The sequence below is a fragment of the Citrus sinensis genome, chromosome 3 (assembly GCF_022201045.2).
Source record: "Citrus sinensis cultivar Valencia sweet orange chromosome 3, DVS_A1.0, whole genome shotgun sequence".
NCBI classification, from domain to species: Eukaryota; Viridiplantae; Streptophyta; class Magnoliopsida; order Sapindales; family Rutaceae; genus Citrus; species Citrus sinensis.
Window position 1 is genome coordinate 21,765,667 of NC_068558.1, and position 26,848 is coordinate 21,792,514.

Below are 26,848 nucleotides of genomic sequence, written 5' to 3' on the forward strand. Positions count from 1 at the left end.
TGGTTCATGAGGTGTGGATTCCCCCCTCATGATTTAATTGGCATTAATACAGATTATTTAGCCCATGACGCATGTTGATACGGATCCAAATACCCAAGTACGTCATTTCAATAGATTTCTCTTCAATTTATTCTTGCCATTTCAATTCCAATTTTAGAATTTATTCTCGCCATTTTAATTTAAGTTTTAGCATATTCCAAATCATTTCCACAACAAATCCAATCACCCATTTACAAAATTAATTCTACATAATTAAAATCCACCTCCTCGTGGGATCGACACTCGTCACCATTGATCTATACTACAATAGATTCGTGCGCTTGCGAGTACATTAAAATTTGCAGAACAAGTTTTTGGTGCCGTTGCCGGGGAGGTAAGTAATTTTAATTCATAGAATTAATTTTTGTGAATAATTTCTTTTATTTGTTTTCTTGTATTTTTTATTAAAAAAAGAAAAAGAAAAAAAAGTGAATCTACATTTAAAGGTTAGAATTTCTTTTCTTTTTCTCTTCTTTAAAATTCTGTAATTTAATTTTCAATTTATTTTTCTTTGTAATTTTTTTTTGTTTATCTTATTAATTTATTTTTAGTTAATTTATTTCACGTATTTGTTTTTGTGTATTTTTATAGAAAGGTTTTAATAGCGCAATAAGGTTAGTATCGTACTTTCTCCCTCTTCTTTATTTTTATTTATTTTGTTCCCATCTTTATTTTTTATTTTATTTGTTTTGCATGCATGGTCGAAGGTCATTATTACCCAATCTTGAACCTATAGACCTTGAACTTAAGAAAACACTTCGCACACACAAACAAGTAAAAAATAAAATGGATTTGCAACCACAGGAGAGGCCATTTAAAGATTATTTCAGTCCTTTAGCAAATTTGAGTACATCATATATAAGATACCCAAATGTAGCTACTAGGAGCTTTGAATTAAAATCTAGTGTGCTAAATTGTCTCCCCATATTTTATGGCCTAGAAAATGAGGACCTATATAATCATCTGAATGATTTTCATGCCATTTGTCAAACTTTTAAATATGAAAAACTTTCAAACGATGATGTTAAACTCAGATTATTCCCATTTTCTTTAAAGGATAGAGCTCGTTCATGGCTTAATACATTGCCTGCCAATAGCATTTCATCATGGGAACAAATGGTAACTAAATTTTTGAATAAATATTTCCCAGTGCATAAAACCAATGCTATTCGCAGGGAAATCTCGGAGTTTACCTAGAGAGAGGACGAGCAATTTTTCGAAACATGGGAGCGATTTAATGGGCTACTCTTGAAGTGTCCACATCATGGGTATGAGAAATGGCACTAATGCCAATACTTTTTGGAGGGATTATTGCCGAATGTGCAAGAATGGCTAATGGCAACAAGTGGAGGAGAGCTAATGTCAAAAAGTGCATCAGAGATTTGGGAATTCTTTCAGCGACAAGCGGATAATTCCCAACAATGGAGTCGATCACTCCGGAATACTAGAATAATTAAAGGAGTAAATGAGGTTCACATTGGCGAGTCAACTTCGGGAATCAAAAAAGTCAAGGAGATGGTTGAAGGTCTTGCTCGACAAATAGCATCGTTATCGACTGCTAAATCAACAGAACCACATGACCCTGACTCATACTCCGATCAAGCCAATGCCATAGGTGTAATGAGAAAGCCATCAAATTACAACCCATACTCCAACACATATAACCCTAGATGGAGAGACCACCCTAATTTTTCATGGTCTCAAGGATTCCAACAAAATGGACCAGTAGCTCCAGCTCCAGCAATTCCTCAAATTCCTCAAGCCTCTCAGCCACCATTCAGACCATACAATTAGAACCAAAACCACTCTCAACCTAGACCATGGGAGGATGCATTCCAGAATTTCAGGAATGTTACTCACTCCACGATTGAGCAACAGAACCGCACCATTGATGGATTACGAAATGAGTTGAGAGCAGGCTTCAACTCACAAGCTCAATCAGTTTCAAGCCTCGAGAAGATGGTGGGACAGCTTGCTTCTTCAGTCCAGACCTTGGCAATGACTGTTGAGAAAGGTAAATTTCCAAGTCAACCAGTGCCTAATCCTAAATGAGTACATGAAGCAAGTACCAGTTCACCATAGCAGTATGGAGAGGTCAAAGCAGTAATGACCTTACGAAAAGGAAAAGAAGTCGACAACAAAGTAGAGATGCCGGTGACAAAAGAAAATCAAATTGTACCTGTGAATGTTGAGGACTCACCACCGAAGGAAAAAGAAGAAACCAACCCACGAGAATATGTTCCTAAAGCTCCATTTCCTCAGAGGTTAGTAAAAGGCAAAAAGGGAAAATCCACAGGTGAGATTCTCGAAATCTTCAAACAGGTAAGTGTTAACATCCCTTTACTTGATGCTATTAAACAAGTTCCATCTTATGCCAAGTTTCTTAAAGACCTTTGTACTAAAAAGAGAAATATGCATGTTCAAAAGAAGGCATTTTTAACAGAAAACGTTAGTTCTATACTCCAACATAAAATTCCTTTAAAATGCAAAGACCCAGGCTCCCCCACTATCTCATGTAGTATAGGGAACCACACAATTGAGAATGCTTTGTTGGATTTAGGAGCTAGTGTAAATTTGTTGCCTTACTCTGTATTTGTGAAACTTGGACTGGGAGAATTACACCCAACTCCAGTGGTGTTACAGCTTGCAGATCGGTCCACCAAAATACCTCGTGGCATTGTGGAGGACGTGCTTATCCAAGTAGACAAGTTTTATTTTCCTGTTGATTTCATTGTAATTGACACTCAACCAATACAGGATTCAAGGAAGCACATCCCCATTATTCTAGGCCGACCTTTCTTGGCAACTGCGAATGCTCACATTCAATGCAGGATTGGAAATATGCAGTTGTCCTTCGGCAACATGACTATGGAGCTGAACATCTTCAACATTGCCAAACAACCTCACAATGCAGATGATGGAATTGTTGATGTGGATTTAATATAAACAATAATTGATAACACTTTTCTTTCAAACCTTAGTGATGATCCTTTACAAACATGTTTAACTCACTTTAGTTTGGATTTTGATATTGACAGATCGGTCGATGAGGTCAATGCCCTACTTGATTCAGCACCATCCATGGAGACTAATAAATGGAAGTCAAGAGTTGAACAACTAGCACCATCAGAGAAGAAACTCATCCCATCATCAAAATCATCATCGAAACTCGAACTCAAACCATTACCCAAGACATTGGAATATGCATTTTTGGGAGAAGAAAGTACTCTACCGGTAATCATCTCAGCATCCCTCAATGACGAACAAAAAGGTAAGTTGTTGGATGTTTTAAAAGAGCACAAAGGAGCATTAGGATGGACCATAGCAGACATAAAAGGTATAAACCCAGTAGACTGCATGCATTACATTCACCTTGATGAAAATGCTAAAACTACTAGGGAGATGCAACGTCGGTTAAATCCTAACATGAAAGAAGTTGTTAGAACTGAAGTGCTTAAGCTATTAGATGCAGGTATCATTTACTCAATTTCTGATAGTTCATGGGTCAGTCATGTGCAAGTTGTCCCCAAAAAGTCAGGAGTCACTGTAGTTATCAATGCCGATAATGAATTGATACCCACTAGAGTGACTACAGGATGGCGTGTATGCATTGATTATAGGAAATTGAATTCTGTCACACGTAAAGACCATTTTCCTTTACCATTTATTGATCAAATGCTTGATAGATTAGCAGGCCATGAATTTTATTGCTTTCTAGATGGCTACTCAGGATATAATCAGATTCCTATAGCACCAAAAGATCAAGAGAAAACTACTTTCACTTGCCCTTTTGGCACATTTGCATATAGGAGAATGCCATTTGGATTATGTAATGCACCTGCTACATTTCAACGATGCATGTTGAGCATTTTTTCTGATATGATGGAACGATTCCTTGAAGTCTTTATGGATGATTTTTCTGTCTTTGGTGACTCGTTTGATCAATGTTTACATCATCTAACACTAGTTCTGCAGAGATGTATCGAGAAGAACTTGGTCTTAAATTGGGAGAAATGCCATTTTATGGTAAAACAAGGTATTGTTCTCGGTCACATCATTTCGAGCAAAGGTATTGAGGTTGACAAAGCCAAGGTGGATCTCATTTCTAATCTTCCTCCACCCAAAACAGTCAGAGAAGTAAGATCTTTCCTTGGGCATGCTGGTTTCTATAGACGTTTCATTAAAGATTTTAGCAAAGTTTCTAGACCCTTATGATATCTACTTGCTAAGGATGTACCTTTTATCTTTACTGATTCATGTCTTATGGCGTTTGAAAAACTAAAGCAATTATTGACATCATCACCCATCATTCAGGCCCCAAACTGGAGCTTACCATTTGAGCTAATGTGTGATGCATCTGATTATGCAGTAGAAGCAGTTTTAGGACAAAGAGTTGATCGAATTCCCCACGTTATTTACTATGCTAGTATGACATTGAATGATGCACAATTGAACTATTCAACTACTGAAAAAGAAATGCTAGCAGTAGTGTTTGCATTGGAAAAATTTCGATCTTATCTCATTGGTTGTAAAATAATTATAATCACGGATCATGCTGCTCTTAAATATCTTCTCACAAAAAAAGATGCAAAAGCTAGACTAATTTGTTAGGTGTTACTTTTGCAGGAATTTGACTTGGAATTCAAAGATAAGAAAGGGACAAAAAATGTTATGGCGGACCACCTCTCTCGTCTCCATTTTGACACAATTACAGAGCCATTAATATTGAATGAGTCATTTCCAGATGAACAATTAATGAGTGTGGAAGTATTACCATGGTATGCTGATATAGTTAATTATCTTGTTACAGGTAAACTTCCAGAGCATTGGACCAAGCAAGATAAGGCTAAATTCTTTGCAGAGATAAAGAATTTCTTTTGGGATGACCCGTATTTGTTCAAGTATTGTGCAGACCAAATTGTTAGACGATGTGTCCCAGAAAATGAAATTCAGAATATTCTTTCATTCTGCCATGAACAAGCTTGTGGAGGCCCTTTCAATGCTAAGAAAACAGCAACTAAAGTTTTACAATGTGGTTTTTATTGGCCAACTATATTTCGAGATGCTTACACTTTTTGTTCTTCATGTGATAGGTGTCAACGTATGGGGAGCATTACACGAAGGAACATGATGCCACTAAATCCAATTTTAGTGGTTGAGATTTTTGATGTATGGGGTATCGACTTCATGGGACCCTTTCCCCCTTCTTTTGGCCATCAATACATATTAGTTGCTGTTGACTATGTATCGAAATGGGTAGAAGCAATTCCATGTAGAACCAATGATCACAAGGTGGTGATAGGATTTTTGAAAAGCAACATTGTTTCACGCTTTGGATTCCCTCGAGCAATAACTAGTGATGGTGGTGCCCACTTTTGTAACAAAGCATTCAAAGCTCTTTTGACAAAGTATTCAATCACACACAAAGTGGCGACTCCGTATCATCCGCAAACTAGTGGCCAAGTTGAGATATCCAATCGAGAAATAAAGCACATATTAGAAAAAATGGTGAGGCGAGACAGAAAAGATTGGTTATTAAGACTTGATGATGCATTATGGGCATATAGAACGGCTTTCAAGACTCCGATTGGGATGTTACCCTACAGGCTAGTGTATGGAAAAGCTTGCCACCTACCTGTGGAACTCGAGCATCGTGCATATTGGGCCATCAAGAAATTCAATTTTGACATGCAGCAAGCCAGCTCAGAAAGAAGATTACAACTGCCAGAACTTGAAGAAATTCGCAATGATGCATACGAAAATGCCAAGATTTACAAGCAACGAATGAAAGTCTTCCATGATAAGCAAATTATGATAAAATCGTTCACTCCAGGTCAGAAAGTGCTTTTATTCAATTCTCACTTGCACCTATTCCCAGGTAAGTTACGCTCTCGTTGGTCTGGCCCATTTATACTATTTTTCCACATGGGGCAATTGAAATTAAGGACCCAAAGAACGGTGTCACATTTAAAGTTAATGGTCAAAGATTAAAGCCATATCTAGAATACCAACCACATGGAGAAAACACCGAAATAAATTTGAGTGACCCACCAGATTTGAATTGATTTTTTTTTTCGGTGATTTGATTTTTTTTTCTTTCTTTATATTATTCTTTTGCTAATTGAAATTATTTTTGCATAAGTGTGTTTGTTTAACTATTAAGTTTTCTCTTATCGTTTTTAATCATGAGTACCTTACTTAGACTGTTCCTCCTGAACATTCTTAAACCACTTCAACGTGTCAAAACTCATCTCAAAAGGCAGATTCAATTTTGTAAAACACATCGCATTTGGGCTCTACAGCCACCAGAGTTAGTAGCCTATGTTGAGGGTCTAGAAAGCCAACTCAGAGATATTGAGAGAAGTGTTTACGACATCCAGTTGGAGCTTGAGGTGAATTCAATAAGAGGACAATTTTAATTTTCTTTATGTGTTTTAATTTGTTTTTCTGTTTGTGTGCTTTAGTTTGTTACCCCGGTGAAGTGGCGGATAATGGTACTCCGTGACAATCAAGTCGGTTACTTCAGTTTCCCATAATAACTGATATTCTGAGGCGAAAGTATGGATAGAAACGAGATTCTAGCAAAGCTTCACAAGCGATTCCCTTCACTTCCTCAGAATGCCCTCCTTACGATCTATAAAGCTCGATCCGAACGCATGCGATTGCTCATGAGGAATAACATACCTGCTGATATTCGTTGGTTAATTGAGGCAAAAGTATGATCAGCAGGTGAGTTACCTCCAAAATTTATTGCTTACATGCCTGGTTGTGGTAAAGGAAATTATGCAAGAAAAAGACGAGCTCGAAGAATTTCTATTGCTTGTCATAAGTGTGCCAGAATGAGTTGCAATAAAAACCCATGTTCTTTAGGAATGGTGTCTGATAACAGGGAAGATAAGATTCAATTCATTAGGGATGGCTTGAATAAGGAGTCATTGGATGATATCCTTTTGTCTCTTGAAACGCATCCCAGTGGATATGTGCAAGGAGCGATTCTCCAGTTATAGCCATTATTCCAGAAAGAGCATGCACGATATAGTCTCGGGAATTTGACTATAAACGACCCTGTTTTCCAGTTTATAAGAAAACTGGATAGGAAGCCTATCCTCGACCCATAGAGGGCGTTCAAGTCGTTTCTGGACGTAAAACCAGAGGAAGATGTGAACCACAGTCGCAACTACCTGTAAATATCCTTTCACTTTACTGTTATTTTATTTCACTATTGTTTTATTGTGTGAATTATTGTCTTTAATAATTTTATTACTGTTTGCTTTTTCCTTATTACTGTTTTCTTTTTCCCTTTTACTGTTTCCTTTTTTACTAGCGAGCCACGTGCTTTACGCGTTATTTGACACTGACATGTTACCTCATACACAACTGTGATCCACTGTCACCAAGATTCTTAAATGTGATTTCCTTTTTGTCAAGCACTCACAAATTATTTTTGAGAAGTATCACAATGGCAGCTACTCCCAATAGACAATTCAAGAACATTTGTGTGCTTTCTGGATTTACCTATGGCAAACATAAAGAGTTCGTTGAGGCAGCTATAGATCTTGGTCGAAGCATAGCAGCGAGAAAATTACACTTGGTGAATGAAGAAGGTAACCGAGGGTTATCAAAAATGGTCTCAGAAGTAGTTTTTTTCAAAGGAAGTCAAGTGTTAGGCATCATCCCAAGAGTCCTAAAACCATTGGGCAATTCGTCTGACTCATCAACTGGAGAAGAGTTAGTCGTCTCAGGTATGCAAAAAAGAATAACTGAAATGCTTAATCATGCTGATGCTTTTATTTTCCTTCCAGGAGATCTTGCAACACTAGAGGCACTTATCACACTAGCATCTTGGGCCCATCTGCACATCCACCAGAAACCCATCGGTTTGTTAAATGTCAATAACTTTTATGATAACTTTATCGCATTTCTTAACCATGCAATAAAAAACTATTTCATTCCTGCTAATGTGAAAAAACTTTTTATTTGTGCTCACACTGCTAACGAGCTACTTGATCTGTTACAAGCTTATAAAGCGGAGCCAGACCCCTGGACCTTTGTGTTGGAGCGCCCAAATAATGATGGTAATAGTAGCCGCAGTAAGAAGTACAAATTAGATTTAACTCTCCACTTGTAAATATTTTCTTCTGTGTTGCACCACCCAGGTGATGTCTTCTCAACTCTACTTCTTTCCTTTCAAACATTGAGGACAATGTTTCGTTCTGGTTGGGGGGAGGGAATAGTCGACAATTGTGGAATTTTGGTTAAGTTTTTACTAATTTTTTATTGTAGAAACTAACTGTTGCTAACTTTTTGTGTTGAAGATGGCTGAATATGGAGTGTAGTGACTCTAGAAACGCATCTTTATCGTTTAAAAAAAATTAAAAACTAAAAAAAAAAATTCAGACATTTTCTTTTTCTTTATTATGTTTTTATGTTTATTTTTCTTCTTTTTAATTTCTCCTCTATAAATATACATTTTCCAACTTGTGAGTCGAAGATGGCTGAATATGGAGTGTAGTGCCTCTAGAAACGCATCTTCTTAAAAAAAAAACCATTTTTTTTCTATCATTTTACGTGTAACTTTTCTAATTAGTTTTTATGCATCATCTTCACATTTCTGCATGCATATTTTCCTTTCATGTTTAGAATAAGTTGGGGGGTAGAATGTTGTTTAAAAAAAAAATTGTGTGATTTGTTTTAACATTGGATGACATGATTAATTTCAAATTTTAGTATTTGTATTATCTTTGGTCTTAAGTGATGTTACGCTATGTTTGCTACTTTACATGTTGATGTCGGAGACAAATATGAGTTGCTTGAAGGAATGAACATGTCATAAATAAGTGCCAAGTGAGTTGTTGAGCCTATCATTTTCTTGGAGAGTAACCCTTTTGCCCATTCTCTATACAGCTTAGCAGTTTATTATTTTATACACGATCTCTAGATTTCTTTTGAGTTAACCCTTAAAAAAATGGTAAAATAAAAAAAATGTGTGTTGCTACATTGGGAGGCCCATCTAACTAGTAGATATGGATGATTATTTAGAGCCCTAAAAAACGATGGAAAGGTCATCTTTGATCCGTTTGAGCCTTTCTAGCCATCCCTTTATTAAATATCCATAGTTAACCCTTTTGAGCCTTTAAAAAAAAAGAAAAAGAAAATCCTTTTCTTTGTCAACTTATCATCTTGACTCACTCCAATTTGGAGTATTACCCAATGTCTTATAAGTTCCATCACCTATTTATGTTTGAGAAAATGTAAATAATTATGTTGTTCAGTGAAGTTATGCCAAATAAAAGCAAAAAAACAAAAAAACAAAAGCTGTTGTTTCAAAAGAATAAAAATAACAACAATAGGTGAAATCCACCTTGCAACTTCCAAAAAAAAAAAAAATCCCTGCATTTTTTTCTCAAATATACACTTTGCTTTCCTTATTTCCCTTCTTTGTTAACCATGTCCCTAGCCTACGTTACGTCCTAATAAAAGTCCTTCTTGATTTTAGGGAACTATAGTCTGAAGTAGAAGCTAGTTATATGGGCTAAAAAGATGTAGTGGTGCATAATAAAAATAAATAAATAAAAAAAGATAAATAAATTAGGTTGACTAGCATTTTTGTTTGACTTGAGATCGTATTATTTCTAAGCTGAGGGCATATTTATTTCATCTTGGTGAGAGCATGTGATATCACTTCTTTATTATTTTCTCTCAATTACCATTCATTGGAGTGACTATTTTTATTGGGTTTAATTTCTTTGTGAGAGTGTCACTACTTCCAGTGAGATTTTGGGGTTTGACACGTAATTCTTGAAAGTAGCTATAACAAAGTCTACTGGGCTGATTCATGTGGATGGTTGATTTGGGTGTGATGTTGCTTTAGACTGGAGATAATGCTTATACTTTTATTTGATTGCTATCATTAATCTGATTGAATAAACACGAGTGTTTCTAAATAAAATAAAAAAATCATTTTGAATTTGAATTTTGTTTTCGCTTCATTTGCTAGGGACTAGCAATAAGCTGGTTGGGGGGTGTGTTGAGTGTTAAAAAATGCATATTTATAAAGGAGAAAACTGTCATTTTATATTTTAAGTCTTACTAACACCTTTACTTTTATGAATTTAACATTCTTTTGATTTAATTTTGTTTGTTTTATTTTAATTAAGTATTTTATGTATTTTAGGCGCATCATAGTCATTTCACAATAAACGAGAAATCAGATGGCAAAACGGACATCACTTTTAAACTCAAGACGGTCGAAAACCTTAAGAGGAGCATAAAAGGAAAAATGACATTGTTCACATGTACGGTACTATTCACGTGTACGGTATTGTATACGTTACTGTTCACGACACTGTTCACATAGACGGACGATGACGTGGCATTGACCGATGATGTGGCATTGACTGATGAGGTGTCACGATCCTGTTGGGCTAAAATTCTTATGTACTGTTGATGGTGATGTGGCAGCATATCAGTGGATGAAAAATCTCGCGTACGGTACATGCATCACACAGGATTATTTTCAACCAAACCGTGTTACTCTTCATCCGAGTCAAACCGTGTTACTGTTCATCCGCGTGGTGAAACCGCGTACTGTTGACTGATGACGTGGCGCAATCCTGAGCGTCCAAACTGTTTTTAATCTGATGGCCATGATTTACTCCATGTATCTATAAAAAGAGGGCCTCTCCCCCCTAATTTGATATCTCTGAATCCATTTTTGGACTCCATTTTTTGTAATTCTCTCTCCATCTTGTATTTTCTTCGTATTTTAATAAATTCCCATTTTGCCCCTAATTCAATTATGAGTAGCTAATTTCCTTTCAAGCTTGGGTTGAATGTGAAGTCTCAACATGTGTCATGGGCTTTATTTGGTAAATTTATTTTCTCTTCCCCTCTAGTTTTTGTGGATGTTTTGACTTCTCGTCGACAAATAATACTAATCTTGTCTAGTACCGCTTTGGTTTCACCGGCCCTCTAGTACAAGGTTATTATTATTTGGCACGATAAGCCCTTAGCACCATATTGATTAGAGCGTGATTCATGAGGTGTGGATTCCCCCTCATGATTTAATTGGCATTAATACGGATTATTTAGCCCATGACGCATGTTGATACGGATCCAGATACCCAAGTACGTCATTTCAATAGATTTCTCTTCAATTTATTCTTGCCATTTCAATTCCAATTTTAGAATTTATTCTCGCCATTTTAATTTAAGTTTTAGCATATTCCAAATCATTTCCATCACAAATCCAATCACCCATTTACAAAATTAATTCTACATAATTAAAATCCACCTCCTCGTGGGATCGACACTCGTCACCATTGATCTATACTACAATAGATTCGTGCGCTTCCGAGTACATTAAAATTTGCACAACAGGGCTGTTAGATGATGTTATCTCTGGCAATCAAAGTGCTTTCATCCCCAACCGTCTTATAACTGATAATGTCATAGTGGGTTATGAATGTTTGCATAAATTACAATCATGTAAAAAAGGGAAGAATGGTTTGGTGGCATTGAAGCTTGATGTCAGCAAGGCATATGATCGAATGGATTGGGGATTTCTGGAACAAGTAATGGTGCAGCTAGGTTTTTCTTCAAAATGGATTCGACTTATTATGAGTTTTGTGACAACCTCAAAGTTATCCTTCTTTATTAATGGTGAAGTTCGGGGTCGGATTTTTCCAAGTTGAGGAATTAGGTAGGGCTGTCCACTCTCTCCCTATTTATTTATCCTTTGTGCTGAGGCTTTCTCTGCTATGCTGACTGCTGCTGAAAAATCTAATCTAATTTGTAGGGTCAAATTTGCATCTGATTTATTGGTGTCTCATTTTCTATTTTCGGATGATAGCTTAATTTTTTGTATGGCTGTTTTGGCATATTTTCATTACTTGAAGAATATATTTGATATATATATACTAAGGCCTCAGGATAGATTTTTAATTTTGAAAAATCAAATGTGTCGAAGATTTGATGCCCATAATTGAGGAAGATCTTTTGCATTTAATTTAAAGAGAATAACCTAAATTAAGAAGTAGAATATTTAGCTGATTTGTTATTATTCTGTTTCCTAAAACTGTGGTAGGGTTATGTGTTTTAGAATCACTATAACTATCCTCCCTGTAAACGGTCTTTGTAATATAACAAAAAAAATAACACAAGTTCAATGTCTTTTCATAAAAACCTTCATGGTATCAGAGCCTTGTCTCTTTACCAAATCCAGATCATGAATTACCGTGCTGCCATGACTGGATCCAAGGAATCTACTACCCACACAAGTGGACATCCTTCTTTGTCTTCAGAAGTTACCCAATCCGAGTCCAAATCTGCGATTTCTACAGCTAGCACAGATTCATTTGCTTCGAATCCTTCCCTGCAGTTAACCGTTCATAAACTGAATGGTTCCAATTATCTGGAATGGGCTCAGTCTATAAAGCTTGCCATCGATGGCAGTGGTAAACTCGGCCACCTTACAGGAGAAGTGAAGCAGCCAGCCGCTGGAGATCCTAATTTGAAGAGATGGCGTTCAGAGAATTCTCTAGTGATTGCTTGGCTGATAAACTCCATGGAACCAGCAATTGGGAAACCACATTTATTTTTTCCCACAGCCAAAGATGTGTGGGAAGCTGTTAAGGATATGTATTCTGATGTAGAGAACTTTTCTCAAATTTTCGAACTTAAGACAAAATTGTGGAAATCAAGGCAGGGAAATATAGATGTGACTACCTACTATAATGAGATTGTAACTTTATGGCAGGAGTTAGATCTTTGTTACGAGGATGAATGGGATTGCCCTACAGACAGTGTTCGACACAAAAAGAAGGAGGAGAACGATAGGGTCTATGTCTTTCTCGTTGGACTCAATCAAGAATTCGATGAAGTACGAGGACGTATTTTGGCAGGAAGCCTCTTCCCTCAATTCATGACATTTTTTCAGAAGTTCGTAAGGAAGAAACGAGGCGTAAAGTGATGCTAAAGAAAGCTGAGTCCAAGACAGAACTCGAAGCTGAAAGTTCAGCATTGGTTTCTAAGATAGAACCAGATGGAGAGAGACGGAAAAAGCCCTAGTGTGAACACTGTAAGAAGTCGTGGCACACCAAGGATACTTGCTGAAAATTACATGGAAAACCACCGAATTTCAAGAAGAAGAATGGGGCTGATAGCAGGGTATTGCAAACTGTGAGCGAGGACTCTCAAAAGCAATCAATCAACTCTGAGACACCGGCTTTCACGAAGGAACAATTAAGCCAAATGTACAAACTTTTTAAGTCTCCACAATTCTCAGTAACTCCTTCTTGTTCCTTTGCTCAAAATGGTAATCTTCTTACTGCTCTTTCATGTAAAACATCAAATCCATCTTGTTCATGGATTATTGATTCTGGGGCCACTGACCACATGACTGGCTCATCACAATTATTCTCGTCTTATAGTCCATGTGCATGGAATAAAAAGATCAAGATTGCCGATGGACATTATCCATAATAGCTGGCGTGGGTTCTATTGTTATTTCTCCTACTTTAACACTCCATAAAGTTCTTCACGTTCCAAACTTATCTTGCAATTTACTGTCTATAAGTAAAATAACTAGTGATCTTAAGTATTGAGTTAATTTTTTCTCCTCTTTCTGTGAGTTTTAGGAACTGACCACGGGGAGGATGATTGGATGTGCTAGAGAAAGTGGAGGACTTTACTTCTTTGAAGACGGATCAAGTATGATAAGGCCAATTCAAAATACATGTTACGGTTCAGTCTCAATTACTAATGATAAAAAGATTATGCTATGGCACTTTAGACTAGGCCATCCTAATTTTCATTATTTAAGATATCTATTTCCAAACTTGTTTAATAATAAAGATCCACCTCTTTTTCAATGTGAAATCTATCAATTAGCTAAACATCATCGATCTACATTTTCTATACAGTCTTATCAACCCTCAAAACCATTTTTACTATTACATACTGATGTATGAGGACCAAATAGAATTCCTACTCTGTCAGGAAAAAGATAGTTTGTTACATTCATTGACGATCACACTAGAGTTTGTTGGGTTTATCTATGAAAAGAAAAATCAGAGGTTGAAAGTGTCTTTCAAAATTTTTGCACCATGGTTCTAACACAATTTCAAGAAAAATTAAAATCATTCAAAGTGACAATGAAAAAGAATTTTTTAATAAAATTTTGGGAAAATTTTTTCTTGAAAAGGGAATTGTGCATCAAAGTTCTTGTAATGATACCCCTCAACAGAACGGGGTAGCTGAAAGAAAGAATAAACATCTTCTGGAAGTGGCAAGGGCATTATTTTTTTTCAAAAAATGTTCCTAAATATATATGGGGTGAAGCAATTTTAACTGCTACTTACCTTATAAACAGAATGCCCTCAAGAGTTTTGAATTTTCAAACTCCTATGGATTTCTTCAAAACACTCTATCCTAATTCTTGATTAATATCACGAATTGCACTAAAAATTTTTGGGTGCATTGCTTTTGTACATAATCATGAACACGGCCGGGGTAAGTTAGATCCTCGAGGAAGAAAATGCATTTTTGTTGGATATGCACCCACTCAAAAAGGGTATAAGTGTTTTGATCCTATTTCCAAAAAAATGTTTATAACCATGGATGTAACATTTTTTGAAGACAAACCTTTTTTTGAAAAATATCTTCCAGGGATAAGGCATGAGGAAAAACTAGTAGAAGATTATGTTTTCCGTATTGTAGATCAAAAGACTGATCAAAAGATTGCAGATAGAGGCATTAATGGGATAGAGGAATATCTGATTTCTATTACAGCAGATTTTCCTCAAAAAGAATCTTTCCAAAATAACAATCCAGAAAAATCATATGCCTCTATCCAATCTACTAGTCAAAAGGAATCCAAAAAACAAATAAATATTGAGCATAATACGAATTTGGATTCCTTGTCTTTAGTGCCAATAATAGAGTCAAATTCTCCTAGTGAAAGAGACAAGAACGTGACTGAAAAAACTCTACAAACCTACATCAGAAGAAATTATCGAGCAAAGGATATAGTTCTCCCTTCTCTTCACAATCAAGAATCCGAACCGAGGGCAGAACCTATTGTGTCTGAGTCTTCAAGTAAAAATTCATCTAATCCAAAGTTTGATGATTTGGATCTTCCTATTGCATCACGAAAAGGGGTGCGTTCTTGTACCAAATATCCTATGTCTAACTATGTCTCTTTTGATAAATTATCTCCCAATTTTTTGGCTTTTACTTCTCAACTTTCTTCTGTGGAAATTTCGAAGAATGTACAGGAAGCATTGAGAGTTCCAGAGTGGAGAAAGGCTATCGAAGAGGAGATGCGGGCTCTTGAGAAGAATCAAACATGGGAAGTAATGGACTTACCAAAGGGAAAAAAGACAGTAGGGTGTAAATGGGTCTTTACTATCAAGTATAATTCCAACGGGACACTGGAACGGTACAAAGCTCAGTTGGTGGCTAAGGGATTTACTCAAACCTACGGCATCGACTATCTTGAAACTTTTGCTCCAGTGGCAAAATTAAATATTGTAAGGGTACTTCTCTCAATGGCGGTAAATCTTGATTGGCCACTACAACAACTTGATGTAAAGAACGCATTTTTGAATGGTGATCTAGAGGAAGAAGTGTACATGGACTCTCCCCCTGGATTTGAAGGAAAATTTTAGTCTAGAATTTGCAGGCTGAAGAAATCATTATATGGCCTCAAGCAATCTCCTAGGGCTTGGTTTAAAAAATTTACTAGGTCGGTCAAAGGGCAGGGTTATACTCAAGCTCAAAGTGATCACACCATGTTTTTTAGACACTCCAAAGATGGAAAGATAGCAATACTTATTGTGTATGTGGATGATATCATTCTCACAGGGGATGACTTGATAGAGATGGAACGATTAAAGAAGAATCTTGCTTCTAGGTTTGAAATCAAAGACTTGGGAACACTTCGATATTTCCTAGGAATGGAGGTAGCTCGATCTAGGAAAGGTTTAGTTGTGCCCCAATGTAAGTATGTCTTAGATCTTCTAAAGGAAACAGGGATAATTGGATGCCGACCTGCGGATACTCCTATGGACCCAAATCACAAGCTAGCAGAAATTAAAGATGGAAGTCTAGTTGATACTGCTAGATATCAAAAATTAGTGGGCATGCTTATTTACTTGGCTCATACTCGTCCTGGTATAGCTTTCTCAGTGAGTGTTGTGAGCCAATTTATGCACTCTCCGTATAAAGGGCACCTTAAAGCAGTTTATAGAATTTTGAGGTACTTAAAGGGTACTCCAGGCAAGGGATTGTGTTTTAAAAAAGGAGTTCAGAGGACCATTGAAGCTTACACAGATGCTGACTAAGTAGGGTCACGTACTAATAGAAGATCAACTTCAGGTTATTGTACCTTTGTATGGGGTAACTTAGTTACTTGGAGAAGCAAAAAACAAAGTGTTGTAGCACGTAGCAGTGCAGAGGCCGAGTACCGAGCTATGGCACATGGTGTGTGTGAAATGTTATGGCTAAAGCGTGGCCAATTGAAGTTCCCATGAGGCTTTATTGTGATAACAAGGCAGCAATTAGTATAGCTCACAATCTGGTACAGCATGATAGAACTAAACATGTTGAAATCGACCGCCACTTCATTAAAGAGAAACTTGAAGGAGGCATTATCTGCATGCCATTCATTCCATCAGCACAACAAATAGCTGACATTCTCACCAAGGGACTCTTCAGACAGAATTTTGAACTTCTCACAAGCAAGTTGGGCATGATGAATATATACGCACCAACTTGAGGGGGGGTGTCGAAGATTTGATGTCCATAATTGAGGAAGATCTTTTGCATTTAATTTAAAGAGAATAACCTAAATTAAGAAGTAGAATATTTAGCTGATTTGTTATTATTCTGTTTCCTAAAACTATGGTAGGGTTATGTGTTTTAGAATCACTATAAATATCCTTCATGTAAACGATTTTTGTAATATAACAAAAATAATAAGACAAGTTCAGTGTCTTTTCATAAAAACCTTGAAAATGTTTTGTTTAGTCCAAATGTGAAGCCTGATACATGCAAGAGTATTACAGAGGTCTTTGGCTTTTCTGAAGTCTCCGCATATAAGAAATGCTTAGGCTTGCCAGCGATGATTGGGAGGAAGAAGACAGAGTTTTTCCACGAACTGAAATTTAAGGTGCTGAGAAAATTGAGTAAATGGCGATAAAAATTTCTGTCGTGGAGGAAAAGAGATTCTTATCAAAGCAGTAGCACAAGCAGTCCCTTCATATGGTATGAGTGTGTTTCGCTTACCGGCGACTATGTTCGAAGATATTCAGCGGAGGTTTATAGCTTTCTAGTGGGGGTCTTCGGAAAATAAGTGGAAAATACACTGGATATGATGGACTAGTATGAGCCGTACTAAGGAGAAGGGTGCTTTGGGTTTTTGATACTTAGGGTGTTTTAACCAGGCTATGTTGGCAAAACAAGGATGACATTTGCTTATTTATGGGGAGACACTTGCTTCGCGAGTATTAAAGGCAAGATATTTTTGACGATGATCGTTTATTGATGCTACTATTGGTAATAATCCTTCCTTTATTTGGCGAAGTATTCTTTGGGGCCGTGAGCTATTACGGGGGGATTTTGATGGTATGTGGGGTTAGGGCAACATATTTGTATTTATGGTGATAATTGGGTGCTTAGGCCGTTGTTGTTCCGACTTATTTCGCCAAAAATTTTGGGCAAAGAAGCAAGGGTTGCTGACTTGATAGAGAATGGGAATTCATGGAACATGACTTTGCTACAGAAATATTTCTTGTCATAGGATATCCATTCTATTATGAAGATTAAGCTCCCTTCACAGAGTTCTCATGACAGCGTAATATGGCACTATGATCGTTGTGGCGAGTACACAGTGAGGTCTGGGTATCATATTGCGAGAATATGGAAGAACCTTGATAGTGTTGCATCTTCTAGTGTTTCATAAATGCAGTGGGCAACCATTTGGAAGTTAATTGTTCCTTCCAAGGTTAAGATATTTTCTGTGGCGTGGACTTTCAGGATTGCTTCCATCTATTGGAAAATTTGGAACTGAATAGGGTGGTGGCTAATTCGCGGCGTAGGATTTGTGGTGAGGCTGGTGAGTCAATTTTGCATGGTCTATTTGTCTGTCAACATGCTCATGATGTGTGGGAGCTTACTTCATTTACTGTTACGAAATTTTTTTGACCGAGTTGCATGTTTATGGGGTGTGTGGGATATTGTTTATTCTAAAGTTGCTTTTAATGAAATTCAACTCTTTGTCTTCATTATGTGGGGGATTTGGAGGGCGAGAAATAGGATTTTATGTGATGGGGCTAAGCCATCTCCTAACTGTGTGGTGGCTTCCGCCCAAGGAATATGGGATAGTTGTGTAAGGAGAAATTGCCGGGATATAAATACTATGTGTATTGTCCAAAATGTTGTGATTTGGGAGCCTCCACAGTTGGGTTGGTTTAAATTAAATACCGATGTGGCAGTGGATGTTCAAAATGGTAAGGTCAGTTATGGAGTTGTTATTAGAAATCACGAGGTATTGGTTATGTTGGCTGGAACCGATTTTGGGAATTATTCTGAGGATGTGGCTATTACTAAAGCAGAGGCCATTCGCTTTGGTATTCTACTTGCTAAGGAGACTGGTTTGTCTCCGTTAATGATTGAGTCGGACTCGTTGTTTGTTATTCAATTGATCCAAGAAAAGCAACATACTCGTACAGAGCTTTTGTGGATAATTTCTGATGTGCAGCAACTTATGCAACCAAAGCAGGACTTCAGGATTCGGCATATTTCAAGGAGTGGTAACCAAGCTGCGGATGCTCTAGCTAAATATGCTCTTCGATCATGTTCATCATTTGTACTACTCGAAGACTTTCCATAGTCTATAGGTTGTTGTCTTTTAATTTTTTCCTGATTTAATGAGAATTATTTTGTTTAGGGAGATTGCCAATTTCTCCCCTACAGTAATTAACATAAACTATTTTCTCCCCTACTGCTTTTATAATGGCGAAAAACCTCCCTAATAGTATAAGTTTATAATATTACATTTATTTTTAACCACTCTTTTATTTATATTTATTATAAATTAAATAAATGACATAAATAGAAACTAAATAAAAAATTAAGCATTAAAAATAAAAAATATATGTTTTGATATGAGAAAAAAATTAATAATAAATTTTTTTCTTGTACTTATTTTGTAAAACTTTTCTTATAATAAATATATAAGAAAGTTATTATAAAATGATAAAAAAATTATTATAAGAAAATTTGAATGACAGATAAAATTTATTATAAGATAAATAATAAAATATTTTGCCTATACTTTTTACGTTTAATTTTAAAATATTACAAAATGTTTATTATAAGAAAATGTTTACAAAATAAATAATTACAAGAAAAAAAATTATTATTAATTTTTTTCTCATATCAAAACATATATTTCTTGTTTTTAATACTTAATTTTTTTATTTAGTTTATATTCATGTAATTTATTTAATTTATAATAAATGTAAATAAAAGAGTAATTAAAAATAAGGGTAATATTATAAACTTATACTGTCAGTGAGGTTTTTGGCCATTATAAAAATAACAGAGGGTAAATAGTATATATTGATTACTATAAGGGGGAAAGTGGCAATCCCCCTTTTGTTTAATAAAAAAGTAAGATTTCTCTATGAGCCAAATGACATTAAAATATAATTTTCATTATTTTCATGAGATTGTTGTAACTAATGAATTGAAGAAAATTCATTTTTGCTGGTCGTGCTTATGTAGGTTTCTTGCAAATAGGATACGTTTATATTGGCAGTATTATAGATTTACTAAGCTCTTTTCACATCAATATTTGAGAAGATGTATATGATATTAACATGTGCCGACTGATCAATAAATTATCATCAATACATAATGTACTCTTCTTTTGTTCGATTGATCAGATTTTATATCACATGGTTTTATTTGATATGATTTTTTTCTTTTGTTCGATTGATCAGATTTTATCACACTTAGTTTTATTGGCTAAGATTTTTAGTGAGACGATTTGAAGAACTTTCAGCGCTATTCGATAATCCATTGAATTATGTTGCTTTTGATTGTATTTTAATTTAAAAAATGAGTATAATGAATCTATACTTGCTGTCTACATTTATTTTATCTTTATTAAAAAGGGAAGATCCATTTTTCTCCTTTTCGGTCATCGCCCAATCCATCCTATCTCCTCAAGTTAATTTAATCGCCTCCAAAGTTGACGCGAAGAGAATTGAAATTTTGACCTCTAGCTTTCACAAGAAGAGAAACTATCTAGGCTATTAAAAACTGTGACTAAGGTATATAATTTTGGAAAGAAGATAATCAAATCATAGTAGGCTAATCTGATTTTTATTGCTTTAAACATTAGAAGCTCATTTTGTCCGTAAGTTTTTAAGTCAATTATTCAATTCATTCTTATATTTTAAAATTATCCACACATCTTTTAAAATCTACTCAATTATTTTATATTTTTCTCCTATTAGTTATCATATTGGTTTTAATTTATATAAGATAAATATGTCAAATTTAACTATTATAAAAGTAAGAAATGAAATATTTTCGATAATTTTTCTAAATACATAGACCAAATATAGGGAAGGCAATGTGGTAGGGTTGGGGTGAGGAGGTCTAACCCATTCCCCACCACATTAAAAATTTCGCCTTCATTCCCCATCTCATTCCCCAATAAATTTAGTGAGGTGGGGATGGATGGGGAATGATTTTCCTATCCCGATCCCATTTTTTTATTTATTTATTTTATAATAAATATAAATATATAATTTCAATAAATTATAAATTAAAAACTTAAATAAAATTGTGACCATATTATAAAGTATTTCAATTATTTAAAACAATCTCTAAATGTTTGAATATCTTAAAATGATATCAAAATTAAAAAATATTTGAAGAGAGCGGTATCTTAAGAGAGAAAAATAATAATATTTTAGGATTGAATAAAAATTATGTTGTAGAGTTTTTTTTTAATTATAGGCCATTTATATTCGATAAAAATAAAAAGAAAATTTTATTAATTAACATTGTAATTGCAACTCGGGACAACCACTACCACCCAAAAAGGGAAGCCACTCCTGGAGAGAGGATAAGACAGGACCCTTATCTTTTTGTAAAAGTAAAAACATAATTATGAAAGGGATAGGACAGGACCCATATCCTACTTTTCTTAAAGAAAAAGCAAACAGCATGATTACAAAATAAAAATAAAAGCAAGCTTTTAGAAAAGTAAATGCTTTGTTTTTTGTAAAAGCAATTATTACAAGCAAACAAAAGCTTAAAGAGGCAGCAATCATGAGACTCATAGATAGGATCATCATTGGCTATGAGAGGGGGATCGTTTGTCAACATTGCCATCTACTTCTGCAAAAGGTTCTTTCCACCAAGGTAGATGAGAATAGTATTAGTGAGTTGGAGAATCTATTGGCAGCACTGAACTGGTTGAAAGTGCATCAGATGCTTCTGTAGGATGCAGGATTGAAGTGAATTCTTCCCAAGGATCTTGGGAATCTTAGAAAAGAATGTTGGTATAGTCTGACCTTTCTTCCTTAATCAGTATTCCAGTGGATGGAGAATTACTGGGTGAGGAAATTTTAGCAGTGGGAATGACCATAAGTTCATGGTGTGGACCGATGGAGGTATGTTGAATGTCAGTTGGTGTGGGCTGAACATGATTTAGTTCAAGGAGGTAATTTTTCAGGGTAGAGACAATGTTAGGGTCATGTGTCAGGGGAAAACTATGAGGAATGATTTTCCACTTATAGGCTTGGTCCTGTGTCCAGAAGAGTTTAGTGACAGGATGTTGAAAGTAGGGACGGTGGACAATAAAGATTGAGGTGAATTGTTCACCTTCTTGATCAAGGAGAAGATTGAGGTGATAGTGATTTATGATAAGGCTGAGTCGTTTTCTCCACCAGGGGAGAGGAGAGAACCATTCAAAGAGAGTCCATAACAAGGAATGAGCTTTGGTTGGATCGATGAGATGTCTGAATATTGCCTATACAAGAAAGATGAGCTTAGTAGCATATAAAACAATGAGGCACCATAGGTACCACAGTTCATCTTTTGTAATATCTCTGAAGGGATCAATGGTAAGTCCTGTGAGAAAAAGGTGATCAGGGTGAAAACTAGGAAAACCAGATGGCTGAGTATGATATATGTTCATGAAGTACCAGAAAATAAATTTCTTAGCAAAGTCTTGGATTTGATTGGGACTGGAAAATGTGAGATTACAAGGGAAATATTTTCTTGTAAGGGTAGAGTTTAGCAAAGAAGAATTCATGAAGATCACCGGTACTGTAACGGAAGAGAAGATGAGAGTAAGAGTGGCTGAAGATGGAGGCCTGGATAGCAAATCAGTAATGAGATTTTGATCTCCCTTGATATGCTGGATTGAAAAATCATATTTAGAAAATCATGTCTTAAGACGTAGAATGTGTTTATCTGGAAGTGTCTTATTTTTGAAATCTAGAATCTTCGAAAAAGAGGAGTTGTCCAATCTGACAAGAAAATTATGGGCAATGAGATGAAATTCAAACTTTTGAATTCCATATTTTACGGCTAAGATCTCCTTGTACATTAAGTGATAATGTTTTTCCGATTCTTTGAACTGACCACTGGCATGAGCACAATAAGCTTCTTTTCCGTCAAGCTTTTTCAAAAATACTGCACTCCAGTACTCATCACTTGCATCTATTTGAAGAATGCACTGTCCTTCAGTGGGAATCTTTAGTGGAAAAGGGTGCTGGGTAATCTTCTTTAGGTGTTGAACTGTAGCATTTTTGACAACTGGCTGGTGTGGATTGTCACATGAGGGAAAAAATCCCGAAGATAATTTACAATGCCTAGAAACTGCTAAATCTGTTTTCTGGATAGGTGTTCACCAGGAAAATGGACTAGCTCTTGAGCTATGTGTGGACCAGGGCGGTAATGGCCATCTTTAATGACCATTCCAAGAAATTCTACAGAATCCTGGCCTAGGATGCTCTTTTTGTCAGAAAGCGTGATGCCATGTGAATCCACAATCTTGAGAAAGTGGGAAAGTAAATCTTGATGGGAGTCATGGTCTTTAGAAAACAAGAGCACATCATCTATGTAGATAAGTGCATGGTAGAGTATGTTAGTAATATGCCCTAAAGGCCAATCGAATGGTGTTTGTTTGTTTAGGGAATTATTGTATTTGAATAGCATTTTGATATTTATAAAATGGCAAAGTTATCAACATTCATAAATTTAATTTAATGAATATAGTCCAAGAAGTAAAATAGTTAAGGAACACATTCTCGAGTTTGTTGAGAATATGAAACGTGCATCATTTGTACTATACTTCTAAAATAGTTCCTAGTGGTGGATTTATGATTGGACATTATAAATTCCTATAAACACTAGTATGTGTTATGACTTCTTATGGTATGTGATACTAAAATGGATGGTGAGTTTCATATCATTGATATGAGATGTCAAGTCAAACACATATGTACTTGTTGAGAGAACGAGTTTAATGAACTTGACCAAATATAGTAAGCCATATGGTTTTGAGTGTTAATGGCTTATTATACATTGTAATAGACACTATGTTTAGTAATGGTCTTTAGACCTGAGGCATAACAGATGTCTTATACATAGACATCTCTGATATGTGAAAGCATAATGATTGATTTCTAATCAAGGAAGAGATCTAACAATAGCTGTCATGGTTGGCTATGTATGAAGACAAGTGTATGGCCAATATGGAATTCATCACTTTGTAATATACAAAAAGGATGTCCCTATGAGATAATATGAATTGGCATGAGAAATCCTTGGCCAAGGTGAAATATATTTGAAGGAGTTTAAATTATATTTTCATGTCAAGTTCATTTAGATTTATTTTGAGATAAAGCATAACTGCTTAACATAATAAACCATAAGCCGTGCTTTTCTCTGGACATGGATGATGAAGAGACCAAGACATAGAGATACAATGGAATAGGTTCTATAAATTCAACAATTCTTGTTATTTGGATAGTTGTGATATACTGCTAGGTGTCACTCATGACTTGTAAAAACCTTAAGATTAATATTAGTAAAACATATTAGCAATGCATCTTAAGGTCATTAGAAAAGTTTTAATTTATGACTAAAGAGTTTAGCATCATTTAATGAATAAAGAGTTATCATTAAAATAGTTCTACTACCTTATAACTAAGAACCTAAAAGGTCACACAACAAATAGAAATGAAAAAGGAGTTACTAGAAAATGAGAAGTTAAATTTCCTAATTTTAGGAAAATCAATATTTATATTATAATTCATTGAGAATGAATATATATATAAATACATCTTAAATATGATTTAAGATAGAAATTTAGATGTTCCATAAATAGTTTAAGGAACAAAATAAATTTCATAAATCCTCAATTAAACATTATGTAATATCGAGCACGTAAAATGACCATTTTGGACATGTTCCGGTTCATAGATGATTATGGACTTCTAGACCAATTTTGGGTTTAGAATTTTGGGCTTTTATTGGATCTAATATGGATTAAGAGAAAGCATTAGAACATGTCACAAAAGAAGCCCATATTTAACCATTTGATTTGATCAAAATGGGATTAATTAATTAATTACGAAATTAATTAATTTAGCTATTTATTTATTTGATTAAATAATTTATTGAAGTGATAAGATCACTTTCAATAAATAATGACTAAGTGGGTAGGTCTAGCACATGATAATGTTTGGTGCCATTATTGGAGATAATGGTGGCTTTATTTGGTGGAATGAATCATCATGAACTAGCATTCATGTTTCTTCATTATCTCTCTCATTTCTAAACTAAATTTCTAGATTCCAAATCCTATGAATTCCTATAACATTTCTAAGTGTGGACTGGCTAAAGGCATCATAATTGGGGTGCTTTAAGGATCTCAGATCGTGACAAAACAGAAGTTGTTCGTGCAGAGCTCTATTTTCTGGACAGTATTCGTAGCTAGCTGTTTTCAGTCATTTTCTCCTACTTCACGAAGTCGTTTTTGAAACTACAAGTGAGGTAATTAAACTTCAATCTTTCCTCTTGATTTTCGTTTTTGAATGAAGCCGATCCGAGGTTTCTAGAGCTTCCGCCATCCGTTTTAATTTTACTGCACAAAAGTTGCGTTTTTAGAAACCTCATGGACAAATGTTGTCCTTCAGAGTATGGGTTCAAAGATTTTGATCATGGCCTTTTGAAAAAGTGAGGGTGCTACTTTAAGGCCAAATGACATTACCTTCCACTGATAGTGGCCATTTGGAATGCAAAAAGCAGTTTTGTGACGGTCAACAGGATGAATTCCTAGTTGCCAGAATCCAACTTTAAAGTCAAATTTGGAAAAGACCTTAGCATCAAGAATATGGACAAACAAAGATTGAATTTTTGGCAAAGGGAATTTATCATCACGGAGAAAATAGTTAAGAGGTTGATAATCTATGACAAGGCATTTTTTGCCTCGGACTTTTTCGGACCGTTTTTCCACATAGAAGGCTTGACAAGCCCAATCTGAATTTGTGGGTTCAATAAGCCCTTGTTGAAGCAATTGAGAGCATTCTTGTTGGGCTAATTTAAGATTAGATGGTGTCATACCAGGATAGGTAGCTTTGGTAGGATTGATGTCTTCGTTAAGCTTAAAGGGAAGCTTAATGAAGAAGTCTTTATTTTTCCATAATGGAGATGGATGTGAAAATTGACTATGGTTTTCAGGACAGAAGGGAAGAAACCGGGTTTTGAAGAAGTCATATGAAGAGGGAGAGTTTGAGATGGAGAACAGTCTCAAGACATCAGTGTATGGTTGAAACATCTGCCCCATCATGGTGACCCTCTCAAATTGCTGCAGTTCAACACTTAAAGAAGATTACCCAACACCCTTTTCCACTAAAGATTCCCACTGAAGGACAGCATATTCTCCAAACAGATGCAAGTGATGAGTATTGGAGTGCAGTACTTTTGGAAAAGCTTGACGGAAAAGAAGCTTATTGTGCTCATGTCAGTGGTCAGTTCAAAGAATCGGAAAAACATTATCACGTAATCTACAAGGAGATCTTAGCCGTAAAATATGGAATTCAAAAGTTTGAATTTCATCTCATTGGCCATAATTGTCTTGTCAAATTGGACAACTCCTCTTTTCCGAAGATTATAGATTTAAAAAATAAGACACTTCCAGATAAACACCTTCTCCGTCTTAAGACATGGTTTTCTAAATATGATTTTTCAGTCCAACATATCAAGGGAGATCAAAATCTCATTCCTGATTTGCTATCTAGACCTCTATCTTCAGCCACTCTTACTCTCATCTCCTCCTCCGTTACAGTACCAGTGATCTTCATGAATTCTTCTTTACCAAACTCAGCCCTTACAAGAAAATATTTCTCTTGTAATCTCACGTTTTTCAGTCCCAATCAAATCCAAGACTTTGCTAAGAAATTTATTTTCCAGTACTTCATGAACATATATCATATTCAGTCATCTGATTTTCCTAGTTTTCACCCTGATCACCTTTTTCTCATAGGACTTACCATTGATCCCTCTAGAGATATCACAGAAGATGAATTGTGGTATCTATGGTGCCTCACTGTTTTATATGTTGCTAAGCTCATCTTTCCTGTACAGGCAATATTCAGACATCTCACCGACCCAACCAAAGCTCATTCCTTATTATGGTGGACTCTCTTTGAATGGTTCTCTCCTCTCCCCTGGTGGAGAAAACAACTCAACCTTATCATAAATCACCATCACCTCG

The 26,848-nt window shown here is 35.5% G+C and overlaps 1 protein-coding gene across 1 annotated transcript; it reads left to right on the forward strand.

The window, feature by feature from the left end:
- Positions 1 to 3,459: 3,459 nt before the first annotated feature.
- On the forward strand, positions 3,460 to 5,496 carry LOC127901006 (uncharacterized; the record flags this gene model as incomplete). The annotated part of the gene is made up of 4 exons (XM_052436771.1): positions 3,460 to 3,543; positions 4,270 to 4,465; positions 4,667 to 5,023; positions 5,270 to 5,496. Coding segments are annotated over 4 exons (864 nt in total), but the record flags the coding sequence as incomplete, so codon positions are not given.
- Between the last annotated feature and the right edge of the window lie 21,352 nt (positions 5,497 to 26,848).